This window comes from Rhizomucor pusillus, assembly GCF_041956525.1.
Source record: "Rhizomucor pusillus strain CBS 183.67 unplaced genomic scaffold VTP01scaffold_4, whole genome shotgun sequence".
Classification (NCBI taxonomy): domain Eukaryota; kingdom Fungi; phylum Mucoromycota; class Mucoromycetes; order Mucorales; family Lichtheimiaceae; genus Rhizomucor; species Rhizomucor pusillus.
In genome coordinates, this window is record NW_027192146.1 from 1,756,427 (window position 1) to 1,771,113 (window position 14,687).

General features: G+C 44.8%; 6 protein-coding genes across 6 annotated transcripts; 4 read left to right on the plus strand and 2 right to left on the minus strand.

Annotated features, from left to right (window-relative positions):
- Positions 1-262: 262 nt before the first annotated feature.
- Positions 263-3,854, minus strand: VTP01DRAFT_8039 (uncharacterized protein; the record flags this gene model as incomplete). The annotated part of the gene is made up of 13 exons (XM_069387117.1): positions 263-530; positions 591-652; positions 713-1,005; positions 1,064-1,214; positions 1,274-1,384; positions 1,447-1,766; positions 1,827-2,373; positions 2,433-2,562; positions 2,621-2,768; positions 2,826-3,114; positions 3,178-3,294; positions 3,362-3,488; positions 3,553-3,854. The coding sequence occupies 13 exons, from the start codon at positions 3,852-3,854 to the stop codon at positions 263-265; spliced, it is 2,865 nt and encodes a 954-aa protein (XP_069242504.1).
- A 1,192-nt stretch (positions 3,855-5,046) lies between these two features.
- Positions 5,047-5,829, plus strand: VTP01DRAFT_8040 (uncharacterized protein; the record flags this gene model as incomplete). The annotated part of the gene is made up of 5 exons (XM_069387119.1): positions 5,047-5,104; positions 5,171-5,238; positions 5,331-5,484; positions 5,545-5,633; positions 5,704-5,829. 5 exons carry the CDS (start codon positions 5,047-5,049, stop codon positions 5,827-5,829), a joined length of 495 nt encoding a protein of 164 aa, XP_069242505.1.
- Positions 5,830-6,203: 374 nt separating this feature from the next.
- Positions 6,204-6,668, plus strand: VTP01DRAFT_8041 (uncharacterized protein; the record flags this gene model as incomplete). The annotated part of the gene is made up of 3 exons (XM_069387120.1): positions 6,204-6,289; positions 6,355-6,483; positions 6,548-6,668. 3 exons carry the CDS (start codon positions 6,204-6,206, stop codon positions 6,666-6,668), a joined length of 336 nt encoding a protein of 111 aa, XP_069242506.1.
- A 242-nt stretch (positions 6,669-6,910) lies between these two features.
- VTP01DRAFT_8042 (uncharacterized protein) lies at positions 6,911-8,713 on the plus strand (the record flags this gene model as incomplete). The annotated part of the gene is made up of 3 exons (XM_069387121.1): positions 6,911-7,624; positions 7,686-8,042; positions 8,117-8,713. The coding sequence occupies 3 exons, from the start codon at positions 6,911-6,913 to the stop codon at positions 8,711-8,713; spliced, it is 1,668 nt and encodes a 555-aa protein (XP_069242507.1).
- Positions 8,714-8,887: 174 nt separating this feature from the next.
- On the minus strand, positions 8,888-10,927 carry VTP01DRAFT_8043 (uncharacterized protein; the record flags this gene model as incomplete). Its single annotated transcript, XM_069387122.1, has 1 exon — positions 8,888-10,927. The coding sequence occupies one exon, from the start codon at positions 10,925-10,927 to the stop codon at positions 8,888-8,890; it is 2,040 nt and encodes a 679-aa protein (XP_069242508.1).
- A 2,583-nt stretch (positions 10,928-13,510) lies between these two features.
- VTP01DRAFT_8044 (uncharacterized protein) lies at positions 13,511-14,593 on the plus strand (the record flags this gene model as incomplete). The annotated part of the gene is made up of 3 exons (XM_069387123.1): positions 13,511-13,709; positions 13,777-14,121; positions 14,178-14,593. The coding sequence occupies 3 exons, from the start codon at positions 13,511-13,513 to the stop codon at positions 14,591-14,593; spliced, it is 960 nt and encodes a 319-aa protein (XP_069242509.1).
- Positions 14,594-14,687: the final 94 nt, after the last annotated feature.

Sequence of the window (14,687 nt, forward strand, 5' to 3'; positions counted from 1 at the left end):
AATATTGTTTGCAATACTCATTGAGAGACCGGTACCATCGTTTGGAGCGCTCGCATTGCCTCATGGCAAGTTCGGGCCAATATGGTAAGTGTACGTTGTCCCTAAGTCGATTGATTTTTGTTTCTAAAGGTCCAAATTTGGCTCGGGCGTAATACCCCAACGCAAATGGTCCAGAAAAAAAAAACCAGTAGAATAGCACTTACGACACCAATGTATAACAATAAAATTGCTATATGATATACTACGTACTTTATTTTGTTTTCTAGGCAGCTACCTTTTGTGCGATTGTAATTTTATCGCCAAGACTCAAAGCAATACCCTGAGTCTTGCTACGGATTCGGATATGACCAGAAATAGGTCCTTCACCAGGTTTCTCGATCGATAAGTTTGCTAATGCATCCTCGCCAAAGATGCTTCTGGCGTACATGTTGGCAGATAGGAATCCACAGTCGCCTTCCAGCTGCTTTTCGGGAGTCAGGCAGCTCATGTTTGTGGATGCCATGATGTGTTTGAGATAAGCGCGCAGATCACTAGATGGATGTGGTTTAGACAACAGACTTCTCGCGCGGTTTCAGCCATCAATACTGTACCTTATATTGGTGTTGACGTTAACCTTGTTCTCCCATTCGAACTCGCTCCACATGCTTCGGAACTAGAGAAGAACGATATTAATAGCTTGTTAATGTTAATTATCCACAAAATGATGCATTACCTGTGTCTCTGTGCAGTATGCTGGGTTGATGTAGTCCATAATATCAATGTGGATATCGTTCAATACCACCACGCTGCTGTTTTCGTTTGCATTGTGGGAATCATAGACAATGTTGCCAAAGATGACACCGGTCTCTGTGGACGAAACTTTGATAGGGGCCTTGACGGTGAGGAAAGAGTGAGGGGCAAGGTTGTGTGCGACAGGTCGGTCCACAAGCTTGAGGTCGCCCAAGGTGGCAAACTCGACTGTAAGGTTCTGAAGGGTTTCATTTGTCTGGTTGACGATCAAAACATCTGATACGACAGAAATGAATAAGTATTTTGCGATACAGTATATGAACCCAGCACTTACCCATGAGGATATCATACTGATGCACATTGACGATAGCTTCGGCGTAGACAGCATCTGAAAAACCGGTAAGCTGAACAATTCGACTAAGTTTGGACATGAGATCGTCTTTGGTATCCAATGCTCCTGTTGCCCGAGACAGGTCTTGTTCATACTATGCACCAACATTAGATGTCTTCAGCCTGACCAAAGCACACTTTCTATTTTACTCACCTCGTCAACACCTGTATCGCTCGCCTTCTTGGAGAACTGTCTGAACGCGATGGCATCATCCACTTGAACCTCGACTGTCTTATCTTTTTCCTTCTCTGCTGCGGCGCGTTCCTGCAGCAAGATTTGTGAGTTATACACTCCCAATATAGAAACAGATTTAGTCCTTATCCCACCTCTTCTGCTTTGATCTGACGAGCAAACGCTTTGCGGCTATCTTCCAAATATACTTTATCGACTGTTTGGTTATGCTCGCGGCTGCCAACCACACGCAAATCTTGCATGATACGATCGTACGAATCCTCGTCAATTTGGTGGGTGACAAACTGGGACTGACCGACACGGATGATGCTCGTCATGATAAGCATTGCCTCTGCTCTTCGTGTGTTTACTGCTGTGCCGTCAGAGTTAAGAGTAGCGTATCGCAAGACAAGCTTGGTGAGTGTAGTAGCGAGAACGGTCGCCATGAAGTAATCGCCGTTAACAAGCAGCAAAGCTATCGATCGAGCGACAACGTAAGTAAAATAGAAACAGGTGATCGTGCAGAATTAGCTACCTCGAAGCGGGGGTTTGGTGACAGACTTGACAGCATCCATTTTTGCTGAGCTCGACGTTTGCACAGTGTAGCTGCTTTCTGTGGCATAAGTACCATCAGGCAAGACACGACGCGGCGCTGCGGTGGTGGAAGGCACAGCCTTAATCTCCTCGTTCTTGGCTTGCTCCTCTTCCTCGGCAGCGTCAAGCAAACGTTGTTCTGCAGCGAGAATAGGGATCTCCCCGAGCGCTTGACGGATTTGCTCCCATGCTGCATCAATCTCTTCAATAGATTGGCAGTATTCACCGATAATCCACAAGGCACCACGGAAAACCTTGCCTGATTTCATATCCATGAACGTTTCCAAGAGTCTGTCCAATACCGATTTGCGGAGGTCAGGAAGCTTCTCCATGACTTCGCGAACAAAGCTGACAACGTCGACTGCCGAGGGGTTGTTGGAATCGCCCAAGAATTCCATCAATACGTGGACGACATTGGATGCAACCTCTGAAAATCGCACCGCGCAAGTGTGGATCGATTGGACCAAAAGTTGACGATACTCGGTATTCTATCATTTGTGTTAATATAGAAAATATCGCGCATGCTAAGAGTTGAACGATTGTCTACCTTATCATAATCTTGGTCGTGTGTCTTAACTAGTTCCTTCTTGAGGAACAGAATTACTTCCTGAACATTTCGGGAAGAAACCATACTCATAGCGATGCGCAAAGCATTTCGTCGGACGTCAATGTCAGGGCTATTGGTATGCTAAGTATTTGGATAATCCATGGCAATATCAATATGCATAATTTTACCTTGACAAAACCCGCAAAACGTCCATAACAAGATCATCGAGCATACGTTCTTGCTTGGACAGCAGATTTTCGAGACGATCCAAAACAATCAATTTGACATTGTTGTCAGATTCCTTTACAGCAAGCTCGATATAGCAAGTGGCAGCAGCTAGATAATATGTTAGTCTCAGATAGCAACAACCAATTATGAAAAAAAGAGAGGTACCTTTGACGGCTGCTGGGTTGGAGGTAAGGACCATCAGAATGTTTGCTGCCTCATACTTGACAGAGTGAGAAGCAGCTGTAAGTAGTTCAGAGACGCATCGAATGTAGACACTCTTGTGTGCAGAGCTTGCTTTGCTGTCTTTGCGAATCAACTCCAACACCGCGAGCTGGAGTAGTTCATCAAAAGTAGGGACGCTGGGAAGAACTTGTTGTAGATAGTCAACGGCGAGAGGGCGGTCGATATTGCAAAGAACGACAAATGCATTGCGCCGACAAGACATGTCTGCTTCCTGCAAAGCTCGTTAGTATCTTCAGATGATACTGATTGGCATGAATCGTGTTGTTTCACTCACAGTAGCCAAGAAGGTTTGGATAACTTCGGGAGCATCAGGGAATAAGAAATCAAAGTGGCGATAGATAGATCCAATTGCAAAAACAGCGTTTTTTCGCACATAGGAATGTCGATGTTCCTATTTGACATGACCAACATCAGTACATCAGATGTAACGATACGCTGCGTTGATCCTTTTCTTTTACCAAGCAAGCTCTGACGGATGCAATCAAGGGTTCCAAAACCTCGGCTTCTCGGATCTTGCAGAGGAATCTGAGTGTGGCGCCACGGATATATTCATTCGGATGCTGCAGATCGTTTCGGAGGGCGTTGCTGAAGACACGTTTCACATTGTGAGCAGAATAGATACTGAATAATCCATAGCAGAGCTAATTACCAGACAAGGATAAACTCTTCCTTGAGTTTACCATCGGGTTTCGTCTTTGGGCAAATCTCCCAGTAAAAGTGTAGCAATTTTTTCAGTTGCTTGTTCTTGGATGGCAAGACGAAACGAATAACGTGAAGGAGAAGCTTCTCCATTGGGTCGCCGTTGAGCATGATGATGAGTAGCTTCTGCATTGTTTGGATTCGAACTTCGTCCGAGCCTTTCTCGAGAGCACGCTGAAAGTCTTGCAATGTAGGCTGCTCAGTCGCGTCATCTTGATGCACAAGCGTGTAGCAAAGATCGGTTGTCGCCATGGTTGCTAATTATCGTCAATGTATACTAGTTCTTTCCGACAAAGGCGTCAATCGTCAAGTTGTCGAGGGTTCAAGCGTAAGACGTAGCAATAATGGCTAGATAGATTATGTGTTTAGATTTGATTCGCCTGTGCCGAAAGGAACAACTCCACGTTGTCAGGTCCACCCGCAAGATGCCACACCCAATGGGTCGCCCATTCCCGATTGACACTCCGGTTGAAAATGAGCACCTTCTGGGTGCACGCAAAGATCATGCAATTACACGTTGGAATATTCACCACGTAGCGTCCATAAGAGATTGTCCTTTTCTAGCCATAAAGGAATTATCAATCACAAATATGGGTATTGAGAAAGCAAGCAATGGAGTCATCAAGTGAGTATTTGGGAAACGGGGTGAAACACGTCGCATGCAGTCAGTTTGCAAACCATTATCTTATCTAGATGTAAAGTGCTCAAGAAACAATGATGAATATATACGAGATATCTGGACTAAGCTTAAGATGAGAATGTAGTTTTTAACAAGTGTGCATCTAATAAATGATAATACGATTCTCCAATTCCTACTCGCTGGTATGGCAGGGACAAAATGTAACTGTAGATTTGAAAAGGCTGACATGGCTAATTACGACGAAGCGACAGGATGTACACTAACGGTATATTTGCATTTCTAGGACCGTCCAGTCTACCAGAGGGTAACTATCACCCGAGTAGCATGCTAATCGAAGAAGAACCTACATATTGTATCGGACATGGATTCGAAGCACAAAAGTCAAGCTTTTTGAAAGCTTTGTAGCTCGATACCAACAAATAAACTTTATCAGAGCTTCACAAACCAGTTAATCTTGCTATAGTAGTTGTAAAGGAGTATCAGCATGCAATAGATAGTCGAGTATTTACCATTTCGTTGTATATGGATTTTAAATATATATATATATCTTTATTATATCTCGCTTGGACTGGTAATGGCAGGTACAGCCTCTATGATGTATAGTCAAGTTTTTATATGAAGTATTGCGTTATGAATATCCATGCTTGAGAAGCATTTATCTTGATAGGCGTCCCCGCCTGGCCAAAGTTTTGCGGACCTTGTGACGTAACCAGCTGGGCTCGTCCGAGGGCGGGCAGCCCCCCCCCCCAGCAAAAAAATTTCGAACGTCTCGAGTTGGCTTACCTTCCTCTGCGTAAAACAGCAATGAACGTCTTTGCCCGATCTGCTCGTGCCGCAGCCGCCTCCATTCGACCTGCCCTGGGTAAATTACATTGTTCAACATGTATTTCGGCCATACTCTGACCAGTATTTGTGCGTACATTTGTAGCCAGAACCTACGCTACCGAAGCACCTGCTGCTGACAAGCTGCGTTTGACGTTCGTTTTGCCACACAAGGTATCCATCAATCCCACCACGCCGAAGCATCACCCGTGTTGCAATCTCACTAATGCGACGCCTCTTTCTTTTCCGCTTTGTAAAAACAATAGACCCTTTACAAGGCCACTGATGTTCAGCAAGTCAACTTGGCCGCCACCTCTGGTGACATGGGTATCCTTGCCAACCACGTCCCTACCATTGAGCAATTGAAGCCTGGTGTCGTTGAAGTCGTTGAATCTGGTGATGTCACCAAGAAGTTCTTCGGTAAAAGAGCATAAAGCATACGCGTCGTGCAGAGGAAGCTCACAAAACCGTGTAATTTAGTCTCTGGCGGCTTTGCTATTATCAACCCTGACTCCACCCTCAACATCAACGCTGTTGAGGCTGCTGCTTTCGACGAAATCTCTCTTGAGGTAGGTCACGAAAAGGGAACGGAAGATTAGATACAAAGGAACAGGATTCTGACTGCAAGGTGCGAAATAGAACGTCAAGTCTGCTTTGGCTGAAGCCGAGCGCGTTGCCAACGGCTCTGGTTCCGAGCAGGAGAAGGCTGCTGCCAAGGTTGAGATTGAAGTCTACGAATCCATCCAGCAAGCTTTGTCCAAATAAGCAGTTTTAACATAAAGACGACCTTTGTTTCCTAGAACGGATAACTTTCTTTTGTTTCCCTGATCACCTCAAAAGAAAATATGGAGCTAGTCTTCAACATACACTGAATGATATTTTGGAGAATATTGCAGTTAGTCATTTTACGTGCCTAAGTCTTCTTTATTCCCTAGTAACCATAAAAGCTTCCCAAGATTTGAGCGTCGAAAGTGCGAACTTCAATATCGGGCGTTTCGAAAACGCACTACAGAAGTTAGTGCGCAAATAGTTGTAGAAATATCAAACTGAAAAATTGGGTGATACTAGGAACAAGAGAGTATAGTCCATTTGTGACTCTATCCGAATATCTTCGAGCCTTGCTATGAACTATCAAAAAAATGCCGAATTTGGGTTCAGATAGGGCTTCCCGCTGGATACTTGAGAAGCCAGGATCTTGGAAGGCACAAGAAATGGAACATACATTGTAAGAGATCAGCATATGCTTTGCGAGTAGTGACAAGATTTTCAACGAGTTTCTGCTCGATCCAGACGGTTAGAGATTCCGTTTCCGTCAGAACGACTTGCAGACATTGCGCTGCGTGTATTGAATGTTGACAAAGAGCTGAAAACTAATCAAGTGAAACGAGAGCTTTTGACACAAGAAAACAAACTTTGCGCGTGAGTCGCTGGTTCCACCAAGCGGTGTGACGAGTATGCTAACAAATATATCATCATTACTTAGGAATTTTGAAGCTGTTTCAGCGCGAGTGCTTCGTGTCTCGGTAAACTCGTTTCTTGACATGCTTGCAATGGTAACCAGAACGATGGACCAGTGCGATTATTACAATACCAGCAAACGATAACAACGAAATGTAATAAAGCATCATCATATGTAATTACTGCATGTTTATTGTATATACGATGCGTTCATTTCTGGTCACTATGTACATTGTTTGAGATGGTGTTGTATTACTTGTGTCATGGGTGGATTCAATCGATCCGTTTCAGACGAGACAAATTGCCCGTGGCGAAAAAAGGAGAAGAAACAAACGTATTCCTCTTTCTTTCCCGTCTTTCGCTCATTGATCCGTGCTAAACGCAAAGAATGGTGCTTGCTAACCGCCTGAAATCTTGGGAAAAGCTGCAAAAGCATTACGATTCTGTCGGAAGCAAAGTGGTCATGAAAGACCTATTTGCAAAAGACCCTGATCGATTCAAGAAATTCTCGCGTCAGTTTGAAGGATCCAAGGAGACGGGTACGCATATCTTGGTTGACTTTTCAAAGAACCGGATCACGGACGAGACGTTCAAGTTGCTCTTGGAACTTGCCAAGGAAGCCAAGGTCGAGGAAATGCGACAAAAGATGTTCTCCGGCGAGCATATCAACTTTACAGAAGACCGCGCTGTCTTGCACGTTGCACTTCGCTATATGGGTGACAAACCTATCAAGGACGACGATGAAGATGTGATGCCAAAAGTGCGTGAAGAGTTGGCACACATGAAGCAATTTTCCGAGGACATTCGCTCTGGTAAATGGAAAGGATACACTGGCAAGTCGATCACCGATATCGTGAACATTGGCATTGGTGGCTCTGATCTGGGTCCTGTCATGGTCACCGAAGCACTCAAGCATTACTCCAAACCGGGTCTGAAAGCTCACTTTGTATCCAACATTGATGGTACGCACCTAGCAGAAACGCTCAAAGCGGTGAATCCCGAAACGACACTTTTCATCGTTGCTAGCAAGACATTTACGACCCAGGAGACCATGACCAATGCTACTTCTGCAAAGAACTGGTTCCTCAAGTCTGCAAAGGATGTAAGCTTGCAAGAAGGGAATAATAATTATGATATTGTACTGATAATATAAGCACCGGTAGAAATCGCACGTTGCCAAGCACTTTGTTGCCTTGTCAACCAACACCGAAGCAGTAAAGGAATTCGGTATCCACCCTGACAACATGTTCAAATTCTGGGACTGGGTTGGCGGTCGATTCTCGCTGTGGTCGGCTATCGGTTTGTCGATTGCAATTTACATTGGCTACGACAATTTTGAGCAACTATTGCGCGGAGGATATGAAATGGATCAGCACTTTTTGAACACGCCTCTTGAGAACAACATTCCAGTCTTGCTTGCTCTTATTAGTCTCTGGTATAATAACTTCTTTGGAGCGCAAAGCGAGGCCTATCTCCCTTACGATCAGTACATGCATCGGTTCACCGCTTATTTCCAGCAGGTAATTTCATTTCTCGCATAGATGATGAACGAATCGAGCAACATTTATCAAAAAAGGGAATTGCTTATCGGTAGGGTTCCATGGAGTCCAATGGCAAGTACGTTACCCGATCAGGCGAACGTGTGGAAACATCAACAGGTCCAGTGCTTTGGGGCGAACCAGGAACCAACGGTCAGCATGCTTTCTATCAATTGATTCATCAGGGCACAAAACTGATTCCATGCGACTTTTTGGCGCCCGTGGAATCGCTTAATCCTATTGAAAATAACAAGCACCACGAGATTCTCTTGTCCAATTTCTTCGCCCAGACTGAGGCGTTGATGATCGGCAAGACTGTGGAAGAAGTGCGCAAGGAAATGGGCAAGAATGCAGACGACAAGGTCGTCCCGCACCGTGTCTTTGAGGGTAATCGTCCTACCAACTCTATCCTGTTCCAAAAGCTTACTCCCGCTTCACTTGGCTCATTGATCGCCATGTACGAGCATAAGATTTTCGTTATGGGTGTTATCTGGGACATCAATTCTTTTGATCAGTGGGGCGTCGAATTAGGAAAGCAGCTCGCCAAATCCATCTTGCCCGAGCTTGCCCAATCTGGCGATGTTAAATCCCACGACGCTTCGACTAATGGTCTCATCAACCACTACAAGCGACGCAAACTCAATCCCAAATAATAACGAAGCAGTCGTTTGTGCAGATCGTTTGAAGAGCTGCAGATTAGCCAGTGAACGTGAATATGCATAAAATAAATCATACAAAAAGAAATGAAATAGAAGTTATACTACAAAATTTTATCATTTATTACAGCATCTTCGTAAATATATACAAAGCTTCATACATTTCGTCTTTTATTTGTAATGAATGTGGACATGGTTAAACACAATTCTCTTGATATTTCGGCTTGTAATTTTCACATAACCGTTGGGTAGTGCTCGACGCCATTCATTCTTGCTAAAAGGTGCGGCGCTGTCGTACGGTAGTGGATCAAAGAAGAGTAACTGGGCGTCGATGTTGCTACAGAATGCCTTGATTTCATCGCCGCTGTAATGTGATAGACGCTTGACTCTTAGGCCTTTCGATTGGTCCACATAGTCACTATCATCTCTGTATTGATGATACCAGCGCTCCTCTTTAATATCCAGATCTTCAACGTCCTCGTTTTGCTGTTTTTTTCTCCTTCTCCTTCTTCTTTCCTCGGTATGCTCAATTTTGGCGTTTGAGACGACCGAAAGCAACCGAGCAGGACCACGACCGAGTTTACTTATAGGACGGTATCTTCTAAAAAAGTTGAGCGTGTAAATTTCGACGGTATCAAGGGTATGTTGCGGGAAATTGAAATGCATAGAAAAGGGTATGTCGTCATGCTCTAGATGAACCGTGCATGTACCCAATGTCAGGTTGGATAACTGGGGGCATGATTGTGCGAGCAGATCCCACATGTTTGGATTCAGAATATCCACCAATTTTAATGTGAGGTTTTCAAGTGGATGTTGCTTTTCAAAGCTTGATACGCCTTTACCACCGTTGTCACCAGATTCGAGCGTGCAGTTCCACAGATTCAATGTATGCAAGGACGGAAACAAAGTCAGGGTCATGGATACATTGACGATGGTGCGTGGATATGCCAAATAGAGACTGAGATAAGTAAGGCGATGGAAGTGCTGACTTAGCGGGTTCAGGAAATCATACAGAGGGACTCGCCGTATTTTTGTTGAAATGCTTATTTCCTCTGTCTGGCGATCCATGATATCCAGAAACTGACGAGGGGAGCGGTGATCGTAGATCTCTTGATAGAAATAGTTTAGATTCTGAAGCTGTCGTCCCGCAAGTTTCAAAGCAGCCATGAGATGTTCGGGTGGTAATATACGTGCAGTCTCGGGCCAGAATCCATCCAGTACTAAGGATCGCAGCTTTGTAAACGAAGTGATCATATGCAAGAGCATTTCTCTGTTGTAGCTATCTGCCCGGGCTCTTAGCCGTGCCGTCTCCTCTTCGTCGATTGCATTCGGCTGCTGTTGTCCATGTTCTTGGTCCTCTTGATCTGCTATCAACCTGATGCTCAATGTCACAGAGTGCACTTTCGGGTATAGAGCGGATAGCACAGTTGTCCACCGGATATCTTTGAACGCACAATGCAACGTGAGATCCTGGACTTCGGTAGGATGAATTGATTGCAAATTTGCGTCTGGTGATATATCCAATAACTTGAGATCGTATGACGAGAACTCGGTCAGTTGTGGCATTGCACGAAACAGTGCAACGAATTCGTCCAATGTCAAGCAAAGTTCCTTTGGCTCATCCAATTCAAATTCGGCAATATCCATCCGGAATATCTTTGCGCAAGGAGCTTGCTTAAGCATTGGCAGAAGTTTGCGCTTGCTGTGCAGTTCGATAGCGAGTGCAAAAGAAAGCGTTAGCTCAACAAGCCTATGTCCCATGTCATCCATTATAGCCGTCGCAACTAGTTCATCCGTGAGCCGCGGCAAATGTCTCAATCTCTTCCACCGTTTGAATGCCTTGTCGTAGCCGAGTTCTGACCAAAGCGACGGGTTGAATTCGAGCGAACGCAAGTTGGGTAGCATGTCTGCCAAATAGTCCATATCTTTCCTCGTCAAACGTATCCGATCGTCGAGGTATAGCTTTTGTGTCAGCTCTCCAAGAGTGCCTTTGTTGCTGTCATTGTCCGAATCGTGTTCGAGCTTCATGAGGTACTTTATGAGTCGTCGCTTTCGAGTAAAGTGGAGATCTTGATGTAGTTTTGCTTGGAAGATTGACCTCCATGCTTTGCAAACTAGAGCACATTGCACGCAATCGTCTTTACAGAGATTGTCAGCGATCGGCCAGAGCAGTTCAGGAGGCAGCCACCCGCTGGCTTGAGTGCTATGCATGGATGAGATCGGATTTTCGCTCTGTCACGCATTATCACGCAGCGTGATTCCATATTATTTCCTTATCCGCTAGGAAAATGATGAAAGGCGCATGCAACTCTATTTTATGCGATGGTATTTATACTTTCAAGAAAAAGGGATCAGAAGTCTTTAGATTGTATCTGTGACATATAATTTTTACCCTTTTTGATTTACATATCCGCATATCCACAGTGAGTGTCTGTTGAGAGCACTATTTTTTTTCTAGTCTCATCACACTGGCAGCAGTGTATAGTGCTAAATAAATTGCATATTCAGGACGGCCGCTGGGGTCTAGAAATGCAAAAAAAGCAGCTGTGTTTCTGTATTGCCAAGACCCGATTGATCAACAACGCCCCATGGAAGTTTCGTTGCCTCAGGTCCTCGCTTGCAAACAGTACTCCTATGTTAGGTTTCCTTGGACTAGTTTCATCGAGCTATCCAAAGTATTAAGAGACACGAGACCTTTGGATTTGGTCACAGATCATCATGAAGAGAGCAAATACCTTTGAATGATGAAATCAGCTTTATTTACACGATTAATTCTATCCTTTCGTTTTATATATTGATGCCGTTCAGTTCACGTTAAGCAATATTAAAGTAAAGCCAACGCTATATCCAGGAACCACCACGAGCAGGCGGCATCGCCAGTTCCCAAAAGTAGGCGAGGTTCTACAGATATAATCTGTATCCTCTTTGCAGCTGTTATCCTCGTGCAGAGGCATAACATTGCTGGTGTAATAGGAGCATAAAAGCTCGAATATGATCCGGTCTTGAACATATTAGACTGCCTGGATTTGCCTTAGACTGCTGCCTTGGGTGCCTTGGGTGCCCTGGATGCCTTGAGAGCCTTGGGAGGCGGGACTTGTAGAAAGAAGCCTTAATCACTGGAAGTGCATGATAAACAGGAACGATACTTAACGTTCAAAATGAAGCCTTGGATGTCTTGAATGCCCCAATAATGACTTGACCGCCTTGCAAGGGCGAAACATCGTGGGCCTGTTTCCTCGCCACAGGGCTCTGATCCGGGTTTTTTAGTTACCACCTACCCCAAGCCAACAGGTCGATGGCAGCTCGAATGTGGGGCAAGAGGACAAAAAGGCCGGCACATCAAAAACAACTCCACTTGGAACCCGAACTGCTGGCCGAACAGGTCGGCACCAACCTGAAGACTTCACCGATGGCCTGCTTTCCTCCTGCAGGGCCTTGCCCGGTTTCCTTTTTCTACATACCCCTTTCATGCAATCGACATCACATCGAAAGAGCATGTTACTACAGCGGGCGTGGGAAGGGCTTGAGGACAGGAAACCGGCACACCAAGCCCACTCCACTGCGAACCACGGCCGCAGCGATCTTTTTCCCGCTATCAGAAAAAAAAAGAACCGATCCTTTCTTGAGAGAGAGCCTGGAGAGCCTGGAGAGCCTTGAGAGTTCCTTTGGGACCATGGGGAGACCGGACTTGCGCGCGGGTGGAGAGACCTAAAGAATGCACTGTGTAAGCTACATTGCTAACAGGAACTTGCTTTCTTTGCAACTTACCAGGAGAGAGAGTGGGGCTTGACATATACGGATCACAAGGATCTTTCCACGGCGTTCCCCATGCGAGGAAAAGAATGAGAAAACCCGAGGAAAGATACCCAGAGTGGGGACGCGCGTCGTTTTCATGCCGCGCGTTCAATAGTGACGGCTAAATTTCCTTATTTGGTTGACTCCACTAATTGCCTGTATCATCTGTTCATAGCGAAAATCATAAGAGATAGCAGAGAGCATTAGCTTCCATAGCCAGAACCACCTGCAAACGACTTCAGAAAGTACATAACATCAAAGAGACTGCATGTTAGCGCTTTACGTGCAAAACACTGTCATACCAGCGATTCCTCTTTGTAAGATACTAATTTCATACAACAGGTTGTTCCCGTACCCACTGCCTCTAGCAGTGTCTCAGAACTCACCGACGTCAGCTGCAAGTGCATGGAGGCGAAGCAGAAGGCTGAGAAGTATCAGTATACTTATAATATATGACACAGAATCCAAAAGTTGATGGTACCATAGAGACATGAGAAGAGACCAATTTTGCATGAAATTTAAAATAGTAAAATGCCACTACTTATATTGCACGCACCCATTCAGCTTTACTATAAATAATAATATGTAATTGTTCTGTCGCCATATAATATCTCTCAAGATTTTTGAAGGCAATGCAAACCATAAACGATCGATTTACGGGTTCTTACTGTTGGATTCAAACGACATGTAATCATGCGGTGGTCGCTGCCACAAGACATTGCTTTTAAGCATTTTTGCACTTTCACAGTTCTCATTCATTTTAACTTTTCTAAATTTCGTAATCAAGCAAGCTATCTCTAAGTAGTAGACCAAAAGGAAAGCCGTCCGGAACGAGCAATTCGCTTGATCATTCTCGGTTGAGACCAGTCTGGGCTCATCTTTGAAACTGTAATAATTTCTTGACATGATATGCAATTGTTCCTCTCGATGCACAAGGCACAAAGACAACATTCCCAGGGATATTTCTCGACCCGCAACTTTGACTAATACTGTTTCCATATGTATAAGCAGGATAAACGATCGCCCGGACTTCACATTGCTTTTCCTATTACCAACACTCAAACCGTAGATATCATGGTTTCGAAGCAAGAGATACCGGTTGCAGGTCTACTGCTTACAGTCTATGGTCTCGAGGAATACAAGGCAAAAGGTGGCCACGGTCCAGCGGCCGTCATGTTCGTCATGCACGGACGATTGCGTGAGTAATGTGCTTACCGACAAAAGTTGCACGAGTAAATGACACTGTCTGAACTTGGGATTGACAGAGAAACGAAGTGCTGTTGAACATGTCTGCCAAGCACTGTGCGGAATTAACGACAACAGCGCTGAGAAACGACACCTCATTGTAGTTAGTTTCGACCACCCGAACCATGGTAGCCGACTTGTGAGCAAGCTTTCGAATTTCAGTTGGAAAGAAGGCCGTCATGAAAATCCATATCACGCACAAGATATGTGGTCCATGTTTTACAGTTCATCGCAAACAGTCTCTGCTTTGATCGATGTCCTGGAGTCTTATCTCTTTGGTCCTCAAGAGCACAAAACTGTCGAAAAATGGGGCGTGCTGGGATTCTCGATGGGTGGACATGCATCCTTCATGGCTGCTGCAAATGGTACGTTGATTGCTATACGCGATATATATCAACATCATACTAACTACATAATTTAGACCCTAGAATAAGTGTAGCGATCCCCATCGTTGGCACTGTTGACTTTATCGGTTTGATGAAGGATCGTTTGGCCCTGTCGTCGTTGGATGAAAAAGCGCATCTGCCTAAACATTTCGTGGACATGGTGCGAGAACGCACGAAAGACTTGGACCAAAAGCTTAAATCCAAAAATCTTCTGATGATCAGCGGTGAGAAAGACAAGTTAGTCCCTGGAGCTTTCAACAAACCTTTCGTTGAACGTTTGCGAAAATGCCACGAGGGTGTTGAAGGCAAAGACTGGGAGTTCGTTGTTGTCCCAGATGTTGGACATGAATGGTGTCCTCCGATGATCGATATGAGCGTCGCCTGGTGCGAGCAATGGATGGCAAAGAAGGAACCATCGTCTACGTTTACTTTGGCGAAATCGAAGCTGTAAAATAAACTTGGCCGTTATGCATCAATAGACACTATTCGATGACGTACGTTTGTGTTTTCAGTCAACTGAAACGCGGGGAAAAAAGGGCAAACAC